General features: G+C 32.4%; 3 protein-coding genes and 1 long non-coding RNA gene across 5 annotated transcripts; 3 read left to right on the forward strand and 1 right to left on the reverse strand.

Moving 5' to 3' along the window:
* Positions 1-249: 249 nt before the first annotated feature.
* LOC107927540 (uncharacterized) lies at positions 250-3,153 on the forward strand. Of its 2 annotated transcripts, none has more exons than XM_016858662.2 (2): positions 250-1,181; positions 2,618-3,153. In XM_016858662.2, the coding sequence occupies exons 1-2, from the start codon at positions 488-490 to the stop codon at positions 2,731-2,733; spliced, it is 810 nt and encodes a 269-aa protein (XP_016714151.2). In that variant the 5' UTR covers positions 250-487; the 3' UTR covers positions 2,734-3,153. The 2 variants fall into 2 exon arrangements, with proteins under 2 accessions (XP_016714151.2, XP_016714225.2); XM_016858736.2 differs by having other exon boundaries at positions 298-1,181; positions 2,621-3,153.
* An 8,602-nt stretch (positions 3,154-11,755) lies between these two features.
* Positions 11,756-12,672, forward strand: LOC107927460 (mitochondrial zinc maintenance protein 1, mitochondrial). Its single transcript, XM_016858554.2, has 2 exons — positions 11,756-12,169; positions 12,364-12,672. The coding sequence occupies exons 1-2, from the start codon at positions 11,929-11,931 to the stop codon at positions 12,453-12,455; spliced, it is 333 nt and encodes a 110-aa protein (XP_016714043.1). The 5' UTR covers positions 11,756-11,928; the 3' UTR covers positions 12,456-12,672.
* Positions 12,673-12,848: 176 nt separating this feature from the next.
* On the reverse strand, positions 12,849-13,189 carry LOC121204607 (uncharacterized). Its single transcript, XR_005899757.1, has 2 exons — positions 13,050-13,189; positions 12,849-12,952 (listed from the first exon to the last, which is right to left on the reverse strand). It is a non-coding gene; the product is annotated as an uncharacterized lncRNA (long non-coding RNA).
* Positions 13,190-17,411: 4,222 nt separating this feature from the next.
* LOC107927372 (UDP-glucuronic acid decarboxylase 2) lies at positions 17,412-20,415 on the forward strand. The gene is made up of 7 exons (XM_016858450.2): positions 17,412-18,204; positions 18,296-18,443; positions 18,620-18,699; positions 18,879-18,962; positions 19,049-19,123; positions 19,738-19,830; positions 19,974-20,415. Exons 1-7 carry the CDS (start codon positions 17,587-17,589, stop codon positions 20,199-20,201), a joined length of 1,326 nt encoding a protein of 441 aa, XP_016713939.2. The 5' UTR covers positions 17,412-17,586; the 3' UTR covers positions 20,202-20,415.
* The last annotated feature ends 37 nt before the right edge of the window (positions 20,416-20,452 follow it).

The raw sequence follows: 20,452 nt of genomic DNA on the forward strand, positions 1-20,452 counted from the left end.
GAATTTTTTGGGTGACCAAAGTTAAAACGACTTAAAAATTAAGCTACCAAAATGAAAATTTAAATATGATAGTGATATGTATATTCAACCATAGTTAAAGATTTAATACTTTCTTCACTAAAATGAAATCACCTTAAAGATAGATGATGAACTGAGTAATTAACCCGTCTGTATGTATGTATGTATGTATGCATATGCATGTATGTATGGTTATCAAAAATCAAGAATGACGCGTGCTCTGGAAGGATCTAGCTTGACCCAATAGAATAGTCCTCTGTCGCTTATTTAAACCACGAACAAGATTTACTCTTAGTTCTTATTTTTACTGTTGATTTCAAGTCTTTTTAAAAATATCTTTCTAAACAAAACCATTTTTATTTTTTAATTTAAAAACAAGGTGCTGCAAATTGGATTTGCGAAACCTGGATCTCCAAACCTTTTGTTTAGTTTCAAATCCTGATCCTTCCGTTCAAGATTCTGTCATTCAATGTCGCACAAGGCTCTAGACTCCCGCCATTCAGTAGATGCTTGCGCCTTCCAGCTCCATTCGTGGAGACCTTTCCACCTCCAGCAAGCTCTAGACTCCTCCGATCCCCAACTTACTCCTCCTAAGCTTTCCTCCTCCAATGGCTTCCATCCCAAGCGTCCTTGCCTCTCCGATCGTACCACTTCTTTTTCTATTGATCTCTCCAAGCTAACCCTCCTCGACGATGATAACAACAACAACCCTATATCTGCCAATCCCAAGAGGAGTGGTTTCAGGCTGTTTGCCAGAAAACGCCGCCGCCGTGGGTCGAGGTCGGTTTCGGGTCGGAGCTCCGATCGAAGTGGGACTAGAAGGTGCTGTTCTGTGGGGGCTTCGGCAGCCTATGGTACGTGCTCGGATTTTCCTGTGGCGATCGGGACGGACTCGAGTGGGGAACTGTTTGGCAATGGTGGGGATTCGTATTGGGTCTCGGATGTGAGCGAGGCCCGGAATATCAGGAGGGAAAGAGGGGATGGTGGGAGTGGAGAGAAGGAGACTTTATGCGGGCAAATTGGGGTTTTTGATGCTCAAGGGAATGAATCTGGGTATGGGAGTGAGCCTGGGTATCGTGGGGATGGAGAGTTTGGATATGGGGATGAGGTTGATGAAGAAGAAGACGACAATCGGTTGTTGCTGTGGGGGGATCACTTTGGAGGTATTGCTAATGTTCTTGTTCTTTGACTTCTTAGGTCCTTATTTTTTACTTTCTTTTATAAATTTCTGGAATTTTGCTGCTGCTTTTTTTTTGTTGAAAAATTTAACCTATATGAATTTTTGATCTCTGGATTTAGGGTTTTTGTTGTTGGTATAATTGCAGCAATGTTGGTTTCAGTTAATTCTTCTTGTCTGATTTATTTGTTAATTATGTCTGCTCAAGGCAGTGTGGTCAAAAGTCTTTGTGTTTACACTGCTATTTCTATTAAGCATGAAGGTTTTAGAATGTGTACATATAACAATAACGTCCACTGTAGCACTTGGCAAATCCTTCCTTGGATTCTAGGTTCAAATCCTAGCGGTGGAAAACTTTTATTTCGTTTAATCGTTTTTGCCAACAATTCACTTGTCTAGTGGCAAAATAACTTGAAGTGGGTTCGGACCATGTCCCTTTCCCCTTCCCTGTAATGTATATCGATTTAACCTATGTTAGTTGGACTTGGGTGACTGTCAGCTATAGTATACTGTATGCGTTATATGAGAATGCTTGGTCTTTTAGGTTTTTTCATATGTTTAGAGGATCAATTCTTGTAACCTGTGTAGTATGCTTCTCAGGCACAAGTACTAAGTAAAAATGGAGTCTTGATAAAAGGATATAATTTATCTGATTAGAAAGGGTAAGTTTACCATAATTAGCTCTTTCTAAAGATAAAATCATTAAGTCATGGTTTCTATCCAATGAAGTGATACACTAAATGAGCTTGAGTAGTAAATTACATATGATTAGCATTTGGATCAGCTAAGTGTGGAAAGCTGTAAATGGAGTTTCCAGTGGGCAAGATTTACAGTTGGGATCATATAGGCTTCCATGCTCTTATGTTACATAAAATTTTCATGCAACTTGGAAGCGATGTATGGTAGCCTTTCTCTAAAGGCAAATTGGAGTATCAGATCAGGTGGCCAACCACTTTTAGCGGTCTTAGGCAATTTGGAGGATCAGATGAGGAAATTAGTTTGACTTTGAGTGGCAATTTATTTTGAGTGAAAAAAATTGCAGAAGCCATATTCTTGGTGGTAGTATTGATACAAAAGTAACTTTTCACATTAAGTGGTTGTTAGACTCATACTACCTCTGTTGTCTTTCATTTCTAAGTTCTTCTTTAATGAACTCTGTGAATCCCCATTCCATAATTCCCACTAAGCAATATAATCCTGTCACAAAAATCGAAAGTTTTTCCTTGTATTTTGGAGTTTTGTTGCATTTTTGGATCTACCTTTTGTTTCTTTATTTAATGAATAGCCTTCAGGTTCTTGAGTTCACGTCTGTGAACTTGGCCGTGGTTTAGAAGAAACTAATGTTGTGCCTGCACTTCTTCCTTTGCTATACATTTCTGTTTTTCTTCTTGTGTCATGAACTGAATGCCTTTTCCTTTGCAGCAGATTCGCATTCAAAAATGGAGATTGTTGGGGAGAACACATTCTCTGATCAGAAAGCTCACCATAGATGCCGTCGCAAAAAACATGATTATAGAATGGTTGATTCCCTGAGTTAAATTATTCATCTTTTGAACACAACATGCTCCCTTTATACCAGCTTGGTCATATTTAATACTTCTCCTTCTGGATTGCTACTTGAGAGAGATGTTAATGTTTCAATAACCTTACAAGTTACAACTTAGTGCAGTCAAAAGGTATTTCAATTTGGTATGCGGTGACATTCTTTAAAAAGAGTCCGACCAGAGAGATATGGTTTCATGCAATATATTCTATAAAGTAAGCATACATATAAGATATGATTTTGGTTATAGGTTGATTGTTGAAAATTTGTTGAAGGAAGCAAATGTAAATTGCGGTATTGAGATTGTCAAGTCTCTGCCTGGGTTGAAAGGTTTCTTTTTTATTTTTTATTTGTCGAAAGAAGAATGAAATTGATGTACACTTAAGAGTGAAATGAAATGTTTGTATTTAAAGCACGGATTGTGGCCAAAAGTCAAACTTAGATAGCTTAATTGCAATGATGCTTACGAGATCTTTTGTTATGGTGCATTCAAAAGAATCATTTACCCATCCGTATGGTGCAGCAATATTTTGCAGTCTAATTCTAAAAATCAAACTTTTCTATATATCCCAATGCCCTTCTTAACCCTAGTTTATGCTTCTCTGGAGTGCTTAGAAGCTGAAATTTTCAGCTTCTCATAGAAGCGCTTTTGGACCAATTTTAGATTTAAAGAAGTATTTAAATAACAAAATATTTTAATTTTTTATATTTAATTATAATATATAAATGTTAATATTTTGAGTTCAGTAAAATTATCATGGATGTTTTTGCATAAAAAGTTGATTTATATTTTGTTTTCTTTTTCTTAAAAAAGGGACAAACTAATCCTTAATACATTAAAAAGAAAATACAACTTAGTCTTGCCGTTTAAATTTTCAATTATGTGTTGTTAAGTAATGTTTCGGTTTTTTAAGTGACATGAAATTAAGGGATAGAGCAATTGTATAAAAGTACTTTGGAGTTCTTGTATTAAGAATCGGGAATAAAAAATTAATTCATTTTGGATGTGATTTTTAAATGATTATAAAAATATTGTAGAAAATTATTTAAAAATTATTACGATTTATAAGAAATTATAAGTTTTTTCTGAAATTATTTAAAAATTATTAAAAATAATATTTAAAATGAACTCGGACACATGGTTGTCCAACTTCAAATGAACCTAAACAACCATTTGTCTAGATTTTGGAGTAGTTTCTTACATAATTATACAAAATTATATATAATTATATAATATTACTTAAGACATATTAAGAATTATAAGAAATTAACTAAAATAGTACTAATCAATTTGACTAACTACAAATATCCATTCGATTAAAAAAATGCATGTGTATGGGTATATTTAAATTCTTTGAACATATTATATAACTTTTATAATTTAAAAAAATTTAAAAATTTTAATTATTATTTATAGCTTCTTATAATTCTTGATAAACTTTTAAATAATATTTTATAATTATTTTAAAATAAAGCACTCTAGAACGCACCTAGAGTAGAACCATTTGTTGAGGATATTTTAGACTTTTTCTAAAATATTCTCTTTTTAATAATTTTAAATTTTTTATTATAATTTTAAGCAAAACTCTATATCTTTATAATTTTTTTAAAAACTATGTTTAGGATGAAATGATTTAGGACAAATTTGTCTAGGTTCATCCAAGATATGATTTTTTTAAATAATTATAAATTTTAGGATTTTTAAAATTTTAAAATATTATCATTTTAGTATGAGGTAAATATGGCGCGTCATGTGTTAATTTCTGGTTCCTCCATTAGCCACATCAACATTTAATAGTGGAGATGGATAGAAATTTTAACAGAAGGACTAAATTGTTCTTTGAATTTAACGTAAAGGAGCTAATTTGCCCAGTTTTTCATTAAAAAGAGTAAAATGCAACCCAACTCCTAATGCATGGGCTTTCATGATACTTTTATCTAATCCTACTCATCCTTTAATTCCAAGTCACTTTTTAAAAAAAATGAAAAAGAAAAATTATCAATTAATAACACTTATAGATGTGATTTTTAACAAAAGTGTCAATTTATACTTATTTGCCCATTTTTTGAGTAGAAGGGATAAATTGCAATCTGCCTCCTAATACAAGGGCTTTCATGATACTTTTATCTTTGAATTTAAATTTCAGGTTAAACTATATCATTAGTCACTAAACTATGAGTAAGTTTTCTTGTTAAGTCACTTAACTAAAAAAAAAAAGAGAGTTAAAATTTGGTTACTAGACTATTCAAAAGTTTCCATTTAACTCATTGGGTTGTTAAATTCGATATTATATGGCTTTCTTTATTCACACTTCTTGCACCAATCGAATGTTCTCTTTCTCCTTTCCCTTCTACGGTTCAATTTCTTTTCATGAAACAGTTTTGGATGTCACGAATTTGTAAACCAAAATTCAAACAGTTTTTTTCTCTTTGATCTTTGACATTGACCGCCAAATCAACTTAGATATAAGGTATGTTCTTTTACTTGTTGATTGGTACTGATTCATTGTATCAATCATCAATTCATCACTTAGAGTTCGCTAGCGAAACTATAAAAAAATCTTAACAGCCTAGTGATTTAAATAAAATTTTTTGAATAGTTCAATGACCAAATTGTAACTTTTTTAATTAAATGACCAAAAAAACCCATAATTTAGTGAATAAAGGTATAGTTTACCCTAAATTTAATTATGTAATAATGCATCTTCATCACACAATGACATTCCATTCTAGTGAAAAAAAAGGCTTGCGAACCATTTCTCTTTACTTCTTCTTCTTGCATTGAAGAGATTTTGCTGAATTCATAAAAATTGCATTAAAGTGGAAATTCAAAAGCTTAAAACTAGTAATGGGCTTCTCTATCCATTTTGTATATCCAAATCGATTGAAGGTATTCAAAGGTAATCAGCATATTTCTTGAGTATCTAACGTGACATAATCCAAGAGCTATATGGTGTTGCTTTTCCAAGATTTTAATCTAGTTGTTGAATATTATGTGACTAACACTACTTAAAACTGCAACATGTGAGCTATTACTTAATTCACTAAATTAATTTATATTATATATAATGTGGTTAGTTAAGTTGGTGTTGTGAGTTAACTTAATACTAACTTATTAATGGAATCAGTAAAAATTAATGCTATTTTTTTCTTTTACTATTTTTATATGAAATATTTATTTGAAACAACTAATCTAAAAACCAAATATCGAAGGATTGAACTTAATGAGAATTTATTTATATGTATTATACCACTCCATCCCTAATTCAAGTGTGGGGTAATTTTTATGAACCTCAAACACCTTCTTGAAAAAACTCTTTGGATTTCAAAATATCTTCAAACTCTTTTTTAAAAACTCTTCTTTTTCTGACCAGTTAATTAATTTTTGGTCCTTTCTCTTCGTCCCTTCTTTCTTTCCTTCATGGCACTTTCTCCTATTGTCCCCTTCATTTTCCTTATCTCTTTCCCCTTTTTCCTCATTTTTTTCTTTTACCTTTTTTCTTCGTTTACTACCATGGGTGAGGTTGTTGGAGTGGTTGTTGGTGCCATCTTCTCGCCAGCAGCAACCCTTATCCCTTCTTCCCCTCTCACCCCTACTTTTCACTCTCTTTTTTCTTTTTCAAAAATTCTTTTCTTTCCTCATTTTCTTTACTTTTCCTTTTCCTTGTTTTCCTCTCTTTCATCCTCCACCTCTTTACTACCACCACCATTTTTCTCCTCACCGACCACTTTTTTTTTCTGACCTTTGGCTCTCCCATGAGGGATATTTTTGCTCGAATCGATAAGAACTTGTGTTTTCTCGAGTCCATTATGACTTGGTCCCTCAAGTTGCAGTTGACTTAATTTTGTCTATGTTTGATTTGAATGATTTAATTCTTATGAAGTTTTGTAGGTTATTCAAGAAGGACAAGATCCTCGATGTCGGATCCAAGGCTTTAGTTCGAGAGATCTATTCTAGAGGTTGACGCTAATTGATGTTGCTTGATTTGTGACATTCGCATTCTTTCAAGTTTTATTTCCTAGGGTTAAGCGTTTTTATCAATATGACTTAACTTTTTTTTTGTTTCCCAAGGTAACTTTTTTTTTGTTTCCCAAGGTATTGATTTGTCGTAATTTGATATGTCAAATTAAGCTCTCCATTACACTTGATAAGCTTATTCTTAAACAATTTGACTGTATTTTCCGTGTTTTTACTTAATTTTAATCTTTTGTTTTAATAAGTGAATTAGTATGTTTTACGCTATTTTAGAGACTCTAATTGGCCAAATGCACCATATGGAACCTAACAGTTGACTGAGTGTTGTAGCGTGTCAATGGTTGCCTGAACGTGAACAAAAATATCACCAAGAAGGGGTATCATAATATTGAAGTATGGAAGTCGTGATACCCTTGATAGTGTTGAAAATAAGGAAGATTGAGCCACCAATAGTAGTATCGCGATACCCAAAACTTTCAAAGGACCCCCATTTCAAGATTATCGAGAATATCATGATATCACTATTGAAAAAAGATAAAAAATAACTGCAGGGGTAGTCTTTGTCCAAAATGTCCCTCAACCAAAATTAGACGATCATGGCCAATTTGATAACAAAAATTGGGTTATGATAAAATTAAAAAGTCATTTTTGGCTGAAAAGAAAGGGAGAGAGCTTTAGTTTAGGATTAGGGATTTTTTTTTTTAGGTTTTAGTTTACTTTTCTAATTTTAGGGTAGTTTAGTAGTTAGCTAAGTTTATTATATCTTATTATTAATTGCTTTCTAATACCTTGACTTTCATTATATTTACACTTTAATCCTTTTGCTTAATATCATTCAGCTTTGTTTTCTTTTACTTGTTAAAAATCTTATCTTTGGTATTTTTATTCATCAATCTTGTTGCCATTATTGTGTTTTTCAAGCTTTTGCAATAAAGCTTGAGTTTTTATTCGTTTTTCTTTAAGTTTAAGTTGATGACTTCTTTACTTAAATTTTTGTTGTTTGTGCGTTTAGGGATGAGTATTAGTATCTAAAGCTTAGGTGGTTGATGAAAGTGTTGCCTAGTTAGTTCTTGGTATAGAGACTAAATCGTAAAAATTAAACTAAATCGAATAGACTTCAAAACTTAGGACTGACGACTCTAAGGGAAAATTTAGGTATGTGAGGCCGAGAGAAGATCTTATCGAGCACCAATCCAATAGTCCCAAATTAGTTGGTGAGGTCAAGATATAAACCGAACTAATTTGTCTAAGTTGGTAAAGTGGAAACCAAAAGGTATACTTGCACAAATTTAGGAGTTTAAGTGGTTTTGTAACGACCGATAGTCACGGGTGTCGGAAAATACATTTTTGAGACTCCGTTTTTGTACATCAGACTCATAAATATTTAGTTGTGTGGTTAATTAAGTTTTGGTTAAGTGAATTTGCATGAATTAAGAGTAATTAAGTATAAAGACTAAATTGCATATAGGGTAAAAGTTGTATTATAAATTAAAGAAAAATTAAAGGGACCAAAGAAGCAATTATGCCATTGTCTTAAAATGAGGCGGCATAGGGATGAAAATATTATAAAATTTTAAGTTAAAATATATATTATAATATATTTACCTTAAGAATTAAGTATATTATATTATATTATATTATAATAAAACAAATAAATAAAGAATGAATAAATAAGAAATAGAAAAAGAAAGAACAAACGAAACAGAAGGGAAAAAAAGAAAGAAAGAGGAAAGAAAAGGAGAAACACTAAAGCTAAGGGTTTCAAAGTTTCAAGCTCAATTGGTTAGTCAATTTAGTCCCTTTTTCTTGTTATTTTTATATTTTTGGAATCTCGATATTAAATACTACCCGAACCATTTCAAAATTTTAGAAATTATTGAGTTTTAAGTGTTGTCTATGTTGAATAATTTTAGTATTAGTGATTAAATTGATATATTTTTAAGCTAGAAATGAAAAAGGATTAAATTGTAGAACAAATAGTAAATTTTGTGTAACAAGGACTAAATTGTGAAAAATTTAAAATTTATGAATTTATGTGAAAATAGAGAGTTGAATTTAGTCTAAAGTGGAATTTGCATGAAAATAAAGAATTAAATATGAAGAATAAAAGTTAGTCTTGGTTTAGGGACTAAATTGAATTTTAGGCAATATTTGAGTAAAAATTGAAATATTCAATATGAAATTGAATTGTGTTGTACTGATGATTTTTAATTGTTTTAATTTCGTAACTAACGTTGTACCGGAATCCTTGACTAAAAAGGGAAAAGATAAAGTCGACAAGGAATAGCTTGGAATTTCTGGTTTGTATTTCTATAATCCGAATTTAATTGCTAATTATTATAATTCAATTTAATGTATATGGTAAGTTTTAAGGTGAGAATCATTATGTTTTGCAATTGAAATGGATTGATTTAATGAATTTATTGAATTTATATTGATTGAATTGGTATATATATATTGAATATATTGATTATTTGAATTGAAATGAATATTGGTTGTATTTGAAAAGTGAAATTAAACCCTATTAACTATATCGAGCTGAGTCGGATATAGATGACATGCCATAGAATTGGACGAGTTCAGGGATTTCTTCGACTTCGAGTCGCTGAGACACTAGGTGTCAATTTATTACTTCGAATTTATTCGATGAGGCACTAGGTGCCAATTTACTTTGGTTTAACCGATGAGATACTGAGTGTCAATTTACTACTTCGAATTATCCGATGAGGCACTAGGTGCCAAACTAGTGTGTTTGGTTGGATCCGTGTATCCGTCCGAGTCCGAGTATTGTTAATAGGGGTGATTAATTAAAATGGCACTATGATTGATATTAGATGATATTTTATGTGAAATGAAAATTGGATAGTGAATTGAATTATAGATTGAGACACATGAATTGTGTATTCATGAATTGGATATGGAATCAACAATATTGTTGTTTAAATTATATGTGTATCATATTGTGAAAAGTTATTATATAGCAAATGATGAGAATTGAGTATGGTATGAATGATGTATTTATGAATTGAATATTGAATGACTAATGTCATTGTATGACTGAATGTGGTTTTTAATATTCAATTGTGCTTATAATTAAAATGTGCATATTATATTATCTTGTCTTTAAATATTCGGATTATAGAAATACCACAAAGTTTTACTCAATGTACGATTTTATTTTCCATACGCAGGTTAGTTACTTAATTTTGATCACCGATTCAGCATCCAACAACGATCCTGAACTCAAACATGGTGATGTTTATCCTTTTGAACTGTGCCGGCATGTACCTAGAGTGTCTTATTAATAGTTATTTTGTGAATTAATTGTAATAAGATTATAAGTTAATATTGGTTGGTTATATACATATAATTATGTGTTTATGTTTGAGGTCATATTATGGCATGTTTAAGTTAATGTTTGAATGAACATGAATTAGGAAAATTAAATTGAATTTGACATGTTTTGGATGTGTTTGATCGTGTTTCGAATTAGTTAAATGAATAATTTTTGAGTTGCTTATTATCCAAGCTTGCAGGACTGGTAAACTTGTTGTTTAATGTACATTTTGAGTCCACATGGCTAGCACACGGGCATGTGGCTCGGCCGTGTAACCCAAGTCAGAGAGTTACAAAGGCTGGGACACGACCGTGTGAACCCTACAGCTTTGAAAATTTTAATATTTTGCGAAAATTTTTTTGAGTTTCCGAATTAGTCTCAACTTGTTTCTATCACGTATTTTGGGCCTCAAGGGCTCGAATAAGAGACAATATGTATGAGTTTGATTGATTTTGACTTGAATATTATATGATATGAAATGTTTTGAAATCATGTCTGTTTGATCGATAATGCTTCGAAACCCTATTTCGACGACAGATGTAGGTTAGGGGTGTTACAGGTTTAGATCTCGAGTCCAAAAGTTAATTAGCAACACATAAGTCAACCAACCGTTGTCTGTTATTAATTTGTTAATTTCATAAGTTTACCTATTTTACAATTTGGTCCTTTTTATTGATTAGTTAGCAAACTAGTGTAATTAATCTCTTGTATGGCCTGCCGTAATATAATGCTTAGTGAGTGGTTAGCTAGACTTCTTTAATTGCATGTTAATTAATTAGGGATCACTGAATCGCTAACTCCTTTGGGTTCGATCCTTAGAAAACTCTGGTGTTCCATTGAACATTATAAATATTACAACTCGACACTGTCCGCTTGCAGTTAAAATCGAAAATTTAAATTATTTTATAAAATTGTTTATCATGCGTGCACGCGGTCAAGTATCCACTAGAGCGATTCAGTGACTTATCCTTCACGTTCTGTAGGCTCATTAAGGGGGTAGACATTAGTCACGAGTTTTAAAGCCACTCCATACCTAAGGCGAGTATCGAACCGTCAACCATTGGGTAATGTAAGAGAAACCCATTGGATCTCACCTAACTCCCATGGTTGATATGACTTAACTTTTAGTTAAGCATTGACATCATTTCCTTTGATATATATATATTGACTTAATTTCCAATGTATAGCAACTTTTAGGGCTTATTCCATTTGATTGTAATATTTTAGGAACAAATCTCAAAATTATACATAAACTTTTATTAAATGTGCAACTGTATACATGAATTTTAATTTGGTGCAATTATACAAATGAAACTCTAATTGTGGTTCAAATGTATACTTCAAACTTTAATTTTGATTTAATCATACACATTTAAAGAAATAAATACATCAATTTATTTTTATATTGGATAAATATAAATTATTCATGTATGCAATATATAAACATAAAATGATGTTATATCAATAATTGTGTTAATAATTTACAAGAATTGGATTAAATCATAATTTCATGTATAAAATTACAAAAAATTGAAGTTCATATATACAATTGCACATTAAACCATAGTTCATGTATAGTTTTGAGATTTATCTCTAACATTTTATATATAAATGGAATTATTTTTTGAAAAAATTTGTTCAATAATTTTTTTATAAATATATATTTAATATTATTTAAAAAAAGAAAAACTTGTTAAAGAAAAAAGGTTAGTTAACTCTTTTTTTTTTTAGTAGCGTGCAAAATCTTAAATAATTATAGTTGAAGAAACGACAGCGTCTCGAAGTTAGTAGCAGCAAATTCTGGCAAGCAAGCAGCAGCGCAGAATTAGAAGGCAGACTCCGAGTGAGAGAGAGAGAGAGAGAGAGAGAAGTGAAAGATGGTAAGAGGAAAAGCACTAAGCGCGTATAGGGCTCTTCTAAGAGCCACCCGCAAATCATTTGCCGGCGACACCTTGATGTTGAACGCCTCTGCCGTTGAGGTTCGTCAGAAATTTGAAGCCAATCGTCATGTCACCTCGGAGCCTGAGATCCAGAAACTCCTCGAGGAAGCACGGGAGGCCTCCCATTTCGTTTCCACCATGATTGTTCAAGCCAAGCTCAACGAACGCGGCGGCTACGGTAACTTATCTTTTTTTTCATGTTTTCCATTCAATTTTACATGCACGTTTTGTATGAATGCCTCATATTCTATGATCACCACCTGTTCGATGCATTGTCTGTTTGACCTCTTGTAAGAATACTTTTTCTCTCTTCAACTACTTAACTGCTTAGTTAAGGTTCGTCATGATAAGCGCTGTTGCTGATTGCTGCAGAGGTGAAGCCGAGTAAGGAGCATGCAGGAGCTACTTTGGAGATTCCTTCCGAAGAGATCATCAGAAAATCTGCATCACAGTCTAAACAATGAACTTGGGCTTTTATCAGATGCATACTGCTCTATTTGTTTGCTATTTTTGCTGTCTGCTAGTGGATACATTTGACCCTTGAGCTTACTTCTGTTTTGCAAAACTTGGTAGAGATCTATCCAAAGCAAAAACCATTTTAATGGGTTGCTCTAAAATTTTATTCAATGTGAAACAATTATGTGGCAAATTTTTACTTGATAAAATCCCTATTAGGTAAAACAAGCCTTCTAGCAGCGTGATTTGTGCATTTTACAATGTATCAATGCCTTGAGTTCAAGATATGTTAAACTAGAGGTATCACAATCTATGGATACTTAGTTATAAAGCGGGCTACATCTGAAGGTTATTAAGATTAGGTACTTGATGGTTGTGCACAAATTTCTGATTCTATGGAAGACACCAAACAGCTGTAGTCTGATTGAATAATGTCGAAAACGGATAAGCTTTGTGCCTTTACTATAATTATCTAGCACAGTTCTCTGTCAAGAAGAAGTTTAACCTGAAACATTCATATTAAGACAATGTTAAAGAGGGAAAAGAAAACAAGTGAAGTGAAATCAGTTTATATTCTACAGTTCGACTGTCTAAGCACTCACTGTGTTGGTAGTTCATTTTGTATTATGATCATTCATGGGATATAATATGGTTTTTTTTCTCTTGTCAAAGTCATTTTAGAGCTGTTGACACATTTGGGTTTATGGTAGAGTTTCTACCAGTCACTTGGTTATGGTCAGATTATTTCTGCAACAGCTCTAAGTTGCAATGTCTGTCACCAATGACGAAAATGAAGGCCTTGTATGACACTACCAACTTCAAAAGTTTAGGAAAAGCTTTGGTCTAATGCTGCAGTGCACTTGCAATTTATTAAAAGTGGAGGGGCTACAGAATGAGGTTGATGTTATAGTAGCCCTAATCACTACATTCATGTGAATTGCATCATTATTTGACAGAATCATGTGGACTTGAACCAAATAGGATTTGGTGATGATGCCCCTCTCCTTTCATGCAAAACACCATTGCTGCAGAAACAGTCATTAATCAACCCACCATGTATTTTCAGTAGTGATTGCCAAAATGATGTCTTTAGCATTATACAACTGACTGATAAGTACTTGATGAACCTGTGAAATTAATTTCATTTAGCTGATTTGAACTATGGTACACTGTTTGCGACTTGTTCACAAGGAAACAGAATTTTCTGAAATCTGAAAGGGATTTGATTTGAAGGCGAAAGCAAGGAGCTCCAACGCCAATGGTCTTGCTGCATGTGCATAATTTGATCTTCTGCAAGAAGGCAACCTACCAGATCTTCTAATCACATGTTTTAGCTTTAAAATGTTCTTCACTCTAACCTATTTCGGCACCCTTTATGCGGATAGCCCAGGTCAGCCGGAAAAACAGTTCATGACCAAAAAGGCTCTTCTAGCCTTTTCTTAATATATATTGGCTTAATAACTTTTTTTTACCCTTTTACTGTATACAAATTCCCAGTTTGGTATCTTAAGAAATTTTTTATATTCACTTTTGACACACGTACTGTCATCGCATTACCCCATTTTACATTTTGGTTAGAAAAATCCCATCAACCAATGAAACAATGCCACATGTTAAAAAAAAGTAAGTCCCAAAAATAGAACATATAAAAAAATCATAAAAATTAAAAATTTCTAAAAACATAAAATTCCAAAGAAAAAAACTAAAAAAAATCGAGCTTTTTAAAAATTATTGTTTTTTGAAATTAGAAAAAAAAGCATGAAGTTAATAACAGTACAGGTTTAAAATGAATCTAGATAAATGTCAAATGAGGGAACTATTACTATATGCGAAATGATAGTACAGGGACCAAAATGATAAAAACTTAATCTTGAGATAACAAAATGAGAGACTGTAAAAAATAAGGACAAAATAGCTATTAAGCCTAGTTGAGGAGGCAAAGCATTTAGTAGTGTAACCAGGTAGCGTCCCCTTTGGATCAACTCACTAACGCTGCTAATACAAGTGGAAGCAAGCCCCTGAGGCAGAGAGCCGCTATTCAATAACCAATGGCCAACATTTCAAACTTGTTTCCCACTAATGATGTGTGAACTACGTTTTGATTTGCTATCAAGTTTTTGCATTTCACTTCAAAATTTCAGTTTCTGCCTACTTCACCTTTTCCTTTGCTCCCAACATATATGAGCAAGGCAACCTTAGAACTAAAACTTTATTAATTAATCTTCAACCCAAGCAACACAAAACGTAAAAATATGTCCTCTTCTTTTTTTAATTCATCAACTCGAATTTTTCTAACACCATGGCTGGTTTGGGAAATATTGCGTAAATTTAATGTATTTGAAATATAGGCGTGTGTTTAAAAATATTATATAATAAATAATGAAATATAAGGTTAGAAATAATAATAACGAATATGCAATATGTACGTAATTAAAACATAAAATCAGTATAAATTATGATACCAACTCAATTAATGACATTATCAATATATATACAAATAATGTAGGTGAAACAGTTCATGCAATAAAATTAAAATGTAAAAAGAGTATCAAGATATAGTTTAAATCTTAACATTTATAATTTATTTTGGGTAAACTATAAAAATAGTCATTTTTGTTTACCTCGGATTATATTTTAGTTACTTATGTTTGAAATGTTACGTTTTAGTCACTTATTTTATCTTTTTATTACAAAGTGGTCACTCTGCCATTAAGTTCCATTACCTCCCTAACGGCTATCCTATGTGGTAGTCCAAACGGGTTTTAACCGCTATTTATGATGCTCATGTCCAAAACCATACTCTCAAATGGTGTCATACTCTACGATATGGTGCAAGAAAGCTTTTTGTATTTGCATAATTAGGATTGACCTTACAATATTTGTGTTTATAGTCCAAATAGTCTATATTTTTAATTATAAAAAGTTATATAAACTTAATTTGAAAAAAAAACTTATGCTAGGGTACATCATTTTTTATAACACTCAAATTAAATAAAAATAATATAAAATTCATAATGTATAACCTTTAAAAAAAATATTTTATAAATTGTCTAATAACTTTCATAACACTTCTTATAAATAATATAATTTTTTGTCATAACTTTAGAATTTTTTTTATAAACAAGTTATAATAATAAAAATATATATATACATTTATAAATAAGTATATTATTTTTATAATATATAACATGAACACATAAATAAGTCATATTCACACTTCTTGACCATAAGTTTTTATAAATAAATATAATATAACACATGTAAATTATTTTTTATAATAACTTTTTTAGCCATAAGTTAAAAAACTTCTAGGATTCAAATAATATAATATTTTGTTATAACATTATAACATACATAATTTATTTATGATGTATAATATAATATATATTTTTATTATAATCATCCTAAATATTCATATATGTTCATGTTTATAATATAATTTTTGTAACTTGTATACAAATAAATTTTTAAATTTGAATTTACGTGTAATTACTCCAATTCTCATCTCCATTAAAAATTAAAAATTATAATTGGAATGCTCCAATTACACTCAATTTGGTAGAATAATTATCTAAACGTATCATCATTGTGTAATTATGAACAATTACACCCAAATTAAATTATTAGGTGGTTTTTTAGATACTACCAATGTAGTATAATTAAGTAGGAGTTTAGGATGGAATTTATGGTGTTAGCCAACAAAGATTATCGTTTTTCGAGGAAGTATTTATGTATAAAATTTGATTTCTTTTAGGTTGCTTCGTATCTAAAATCTATTACTTGGTGTAAAACTTGACACCAACTCATTGAGATTTAAAACATAGAAAAAGAAAGTATGGGAGGCACGTGCAGGGAGGAAAGTCAACGTCGCTTAAGATGTGGGCGCCAACGACCTTGCAAATGAGAAGGAAAGGCAGCAGCCACCCAACTCTAATTAAGGATGAATTGTGAAGTGAACATAGTATTTACCTATTTCTCTTGCCTTTGATCTAAAACGTGCAAATCCCTTGTCGTTTAGAAGAAAAAAAAATTAACAAGAATAAGGGAAAACGTAATCATTTGGCACAACCACCTACGCAAGAAAAATGGACATCCTCTCTTCACCAAATTTATATACCCATTCCTTCATTTCATTTTCATACTCAAATTCCAATTTATACTAATTCAAACCCCTCGTTCGCATGCTTCATAACTAATCTCATTTTTAACCATGTGTTGTATTTATTATGTATAATGTCTCGTCTACATGTTTTGCTAATTTAATCATTATTCTTTTTGAGCTGCATTTAATCTTTAACCTTTTAAAAAGAATTTAATTATAGTTAATACTAATTAAAATTTTAAAATTTTAAACATCATAACTTGCATGACAATTCATGTGTATTTTATACCTTTTTTTTTGAATTTTATGAACTTTTTATAATTTTTTAAAAATTATGAATTTATTTGTGTTGTTAATATTTTATAACTTTTAAATTATTTGTATATATGGTATATAAGTTAAATAACATCATATCAACATGAAATAAACACAAATTATCATGCAAGTTGTCATGGCAACATCATTAATAATTTATGTTTTAGTTAGCAGTTTCGTTTAAAAAATAATTTAACTTTTTTTAAAAGAAAAAGTAATAATAAAATTTAATTAAAAAACAATAAATTAGCAAAAATTATAAACATTAAGACATAAAATTATCTACCAATATACACACGTTAAAAGCAATAAATGGCGGAACTTTAGTGAAGAATATTTGGTTGAATGTGGAGAAAAACAAAAATATTTTAAACATACCAAAATTTGGGTAGATTTTGTAATAAGCCCAGAAATGACGGACCGTTTTGGTAATAAAAGTTAAAATTTGTCCACATTACGGTCCTTTTTAATTTTCAAACTAAAATAACTTTGAAAAAGTAAGGCCATTTCCGTAATGTCATACCTTTCCTAAACCCTTATTTATATTTATTCTCCTCCTTTGTTCTTCAGGCCAGAATTGAGAATTCCCTGTTTTCATTTCTTGTTTAACACCACCACCTCCATTCCAACTCAGCTTCTACACGCCGGCTACTCACTTCAACAAATTCTTTTGAATTGTTTCTTACGAATCGAGTTTGATTTTCTTGGAAGTCGAAAATACGATGGGGTCGGAGCTGATTTATAGAGGCTCTGAGACCCAGCCTTCTTCAGATTCATATTCGCCCAAACCCGTAAAACCATGGGCCTCCGTCACCCGCCCCATCCATTACCTCCTCCGTGAACAACGCCTCCTCTTCGTCTTCGTCGGCATTGCGATCGCCACCCTGATTTTCACCGTCTTCCCAACTTCACCCGCTCCGTACGTCGCTCCTCATAGCCGCTTCACCACCCTGATCCCCGATTCCATCACCTACTTCCCCATCGAGACCCAACAGAAGTTCTCCTCCGCGCACCGCCTCGGGTTCGGGTCGGCCAACCCGACAGGCAAGATCCCGTTGGGGCTGAAGCGGAAAGGTTTAAGAATCGTGGTAACGGGCGGAGCCGGGTTCGTGGGATCCCACCTCGTGGACCGTCTGATTGCCAGAGGAGACAGCGTGATCGTCGTTGATAATTTCTTCACCGGAAGGAAACAGAACGTGATGCACCACTTCGGCAACCCCAACTTCGAGCTTATCCGACACGACGTCGTTGAACCGTTGCTGTTGGAAGTTGACCAAATCTATCATCTCGCTTGCCCAGCTTCCCCAGTTCATTACAAATTCAATCCCGTGAAAACTATCATATCCTTTATATTGCATCAAAATCTTATTACTGGTTTACTGCAAGCATGTTAATTGTTTTGTTTCTTTAACCAAACCATGTGTTTTGCACAAGACAAATGTGGTGGGAACATTGAACATGTTAGGCCTGGCAAAAAGAGTAGGTGCTAGGTTCTTGTTGACCAGTACAAGCGAAGTCTATGGAGATCCACTGCAACATCCTCAGAAAGAAACTTATTGGGGCAACGTCAATCCCATCGGTTAGCCATCAAAAGCTTATGTTTTTCACATCAAATGGTAGGCATGTTGGGGACATTTATGTAAAGTGAGATTCAATGTTAAAGTTCAGATCTAGGTGTAGTTTAGACGCGTGTCTCTGACAGAACCTTTCCGAGCTTACAATTTTTCAAAAGTTTGTAATGAAAATATGGGACAGGTGTCCGAAGCTGTTACGATGAGGGAAAGCGTACTGCTGAAACGTTGACCATGGACTATCACCGCGGAGCCGGCGTCGAGGTTACCTTTCCTAACCTTTTATCTTAATCAAAAGGGTTTGGATGAACAGTAAATTTATTTTGTGTTAGTGTAAAAATAATATTATGGTGAAATTAGATAATATAATAATATTGTAGCATATAGCAACAAAATTCTAAATTTCTAATCATCGGTAAATTTTATAAAATCTACGGTTTCAGGTTAGGATTGCCAGAATTTTCAATACTTATGGACCACGTATGTGCATAGACGATGGTCGTGTTGTTAGCAATTTCGTAGCTCAGGTACTTGGGTTTTTTTTTTTTTTTTAAATTTATTTTCTCGAGACATTATTGAGGTGTTAATGGGGATGAATAAATAATGAATGCAGGCCTTAAGGAAGGAGCCATTGACTGTGTATGGTGATGGTAAGCAGACAAGGAGTTTTCAATATGTTTCTGATCTGGTAAATCTTTTTTATTATTGTTTTTCTACCTGCTTTTTATGATTATTTTATTTATATTTTTAAATTTTAAATTTCTCTTTATTGATCGTTGCAAATATTGGTGCCACGTTACCACTTTTCCTTTTTCCCCCCTATTACTACAATTCTTTTTTTAACCTATGTTTCTTAGCTGGCCTAAGCCTGCAATTTCTAGCGGAAAACTAGTAAACTAAGACAGTCCCACGTGAATTTTAAAAAATATGATAATTCAGGATAAAAAATGTTGTGCCTCCTGCAATAAGATTGAGAACACATACAGTTTACAGATAGGATCATCTCTGGTCCTGAATTTTTCCTTTGCTGAGTGTAGAAATTAACTGAATAGACATAACACCATGTGAGTAGCACCAAATGAAAGTCCCACATGGACACTTTCCTAGAGCCAGATTTTTTAGTGAAAATAAAATGCAATCTGAATTTTAATATAAAAATTTCTATAATACTTCAATATTTTGATATCATGGCATGCATTTCATAACAAATATATTTCTTCTTCAATATTTTGGTATCATGGCATGCATTTCATAACAAATATATTTGCCATTTGCTAAACTGTATTTTCATTATCTGAAAAGGTGGAGGGTCTGATGCGGTTGATGGAAGGGGAACATATTGGACCTTTTAATCTTGGAAATCCAGGAGAATTTACCATGCTTGAGCTTGCCGAGGTAAGCATATACTACCCATTAATCTTGCTTATGAACTGAACAGTAATATTGACATTATTTCCTATGAGGAACTTATAAAGCTAATAAGAAATGTGTTAGGTAATGATGATGACCGCAGTATGGTTTTACCATGGATTTTACAGGTGGTTCAAGAAACGATTGACCCGAATGCAAAGATAGAGTTCAGACCCAACACAGAAGATGATCCACACAAGAGGAAGCCTGATATCTCAAGAGCCAAAGAGCTAATTGGTTGGGAACCCAAGGTGTCGCTTCGAAAGGGTCTCCCTCTAATGGTTTCGGACTTCCGGCAACGTATATTTGGTGACCATAAGGAGGGCAGCAACACCAACAATGCATCATCATCTTAAGGTCTCATATTTACACCCTTAGAAAGACCAATCAATGATGCCGACAGCAGCGGCAGCAGCAACAAATGAAGTCTGTTTAGAGTAGATTTTGTAGGTTACCATTTTGACATGAGATTTGCATCTTTGTAGTTTTATATCTTATGTTCCTACCGCGTTTAAGCTTAATTGACAATGGGCTTTGCGAATCTATATTCATCATTCTTTTGTTTGGTTATGACTTATGAGTTGAAACGTATCTTCGCGCATGCGAT

The sequence above is a fragment of the Gossypium hirsutum genome, chromosome A08 (assembly GCF_007990345.1).
Source record: "Gossypium hirsutum isolate 1008001.06 chromosome A08, Gossypium_hirsutum_v2.1, whole genome shotgun sequence".
Classification (NCBI taxonomy): Eukaryota; Viridiplantae; Streptophyta; class Magnoliopsida; order Malvales; family Malvaceae; genus Gossypium; species Gossypium hirsutum.

Excerpts from the sequence above, each read along its gene's own strand:
- LOC107927460 (XM_016858554.2), top strand. The coding sequence starts at position 11,929 with ATGGTAAGAGGAAAAGCACTAAGCGCGTATAGGGCTCTTCTAAGAGCC. Across the intron at positions 12,170-12,363 it reads CAACGAACGCGGCGGCTACG|AGGTGAAGCCGAGTAAGGAG; the intron begins GTAACTTATCTT and ends TGATTGCTGCAG.
- LOC107927540 (XM_016858662.2), top strand. The coding sequence starts at position 488 with ATGTCGCACAAGGCTCTAGACTCCCGCCATTCAGTAGATGCTTGCGCC. Across the intron at positions 1,182-2,617 it reads GTGGGGGGATCACTTTGGAG|CAGATTCGCATTCAAAAATG; the intron begins GTATTGCTAATG and ends TTTCCTTTGCAG.
- LOC107927372 (XM_016858450.2), top strand. The coding sequence starts at position 17,587 with ATGGGGTCGGAGCTGATTTATAGAGGCTCTGAGACCCAGCCTTCTTCA. Across the intron at positions 18,963-19,048 it reads TTAGCAATTTCGTAGCTCAG|GCCTTAAGGAAGGAGCCATT; the intron begins GTACTTGGGTTT and ends TAATGAATGCAG. Across the intron at positions 19,831-19,973 it reads CCATGCTTGAGCTTGCCGAG|GTGGTTCAAGAAACGATTGA; the intron begins GTAAGCATATAC and ends TGGATTTTACAG.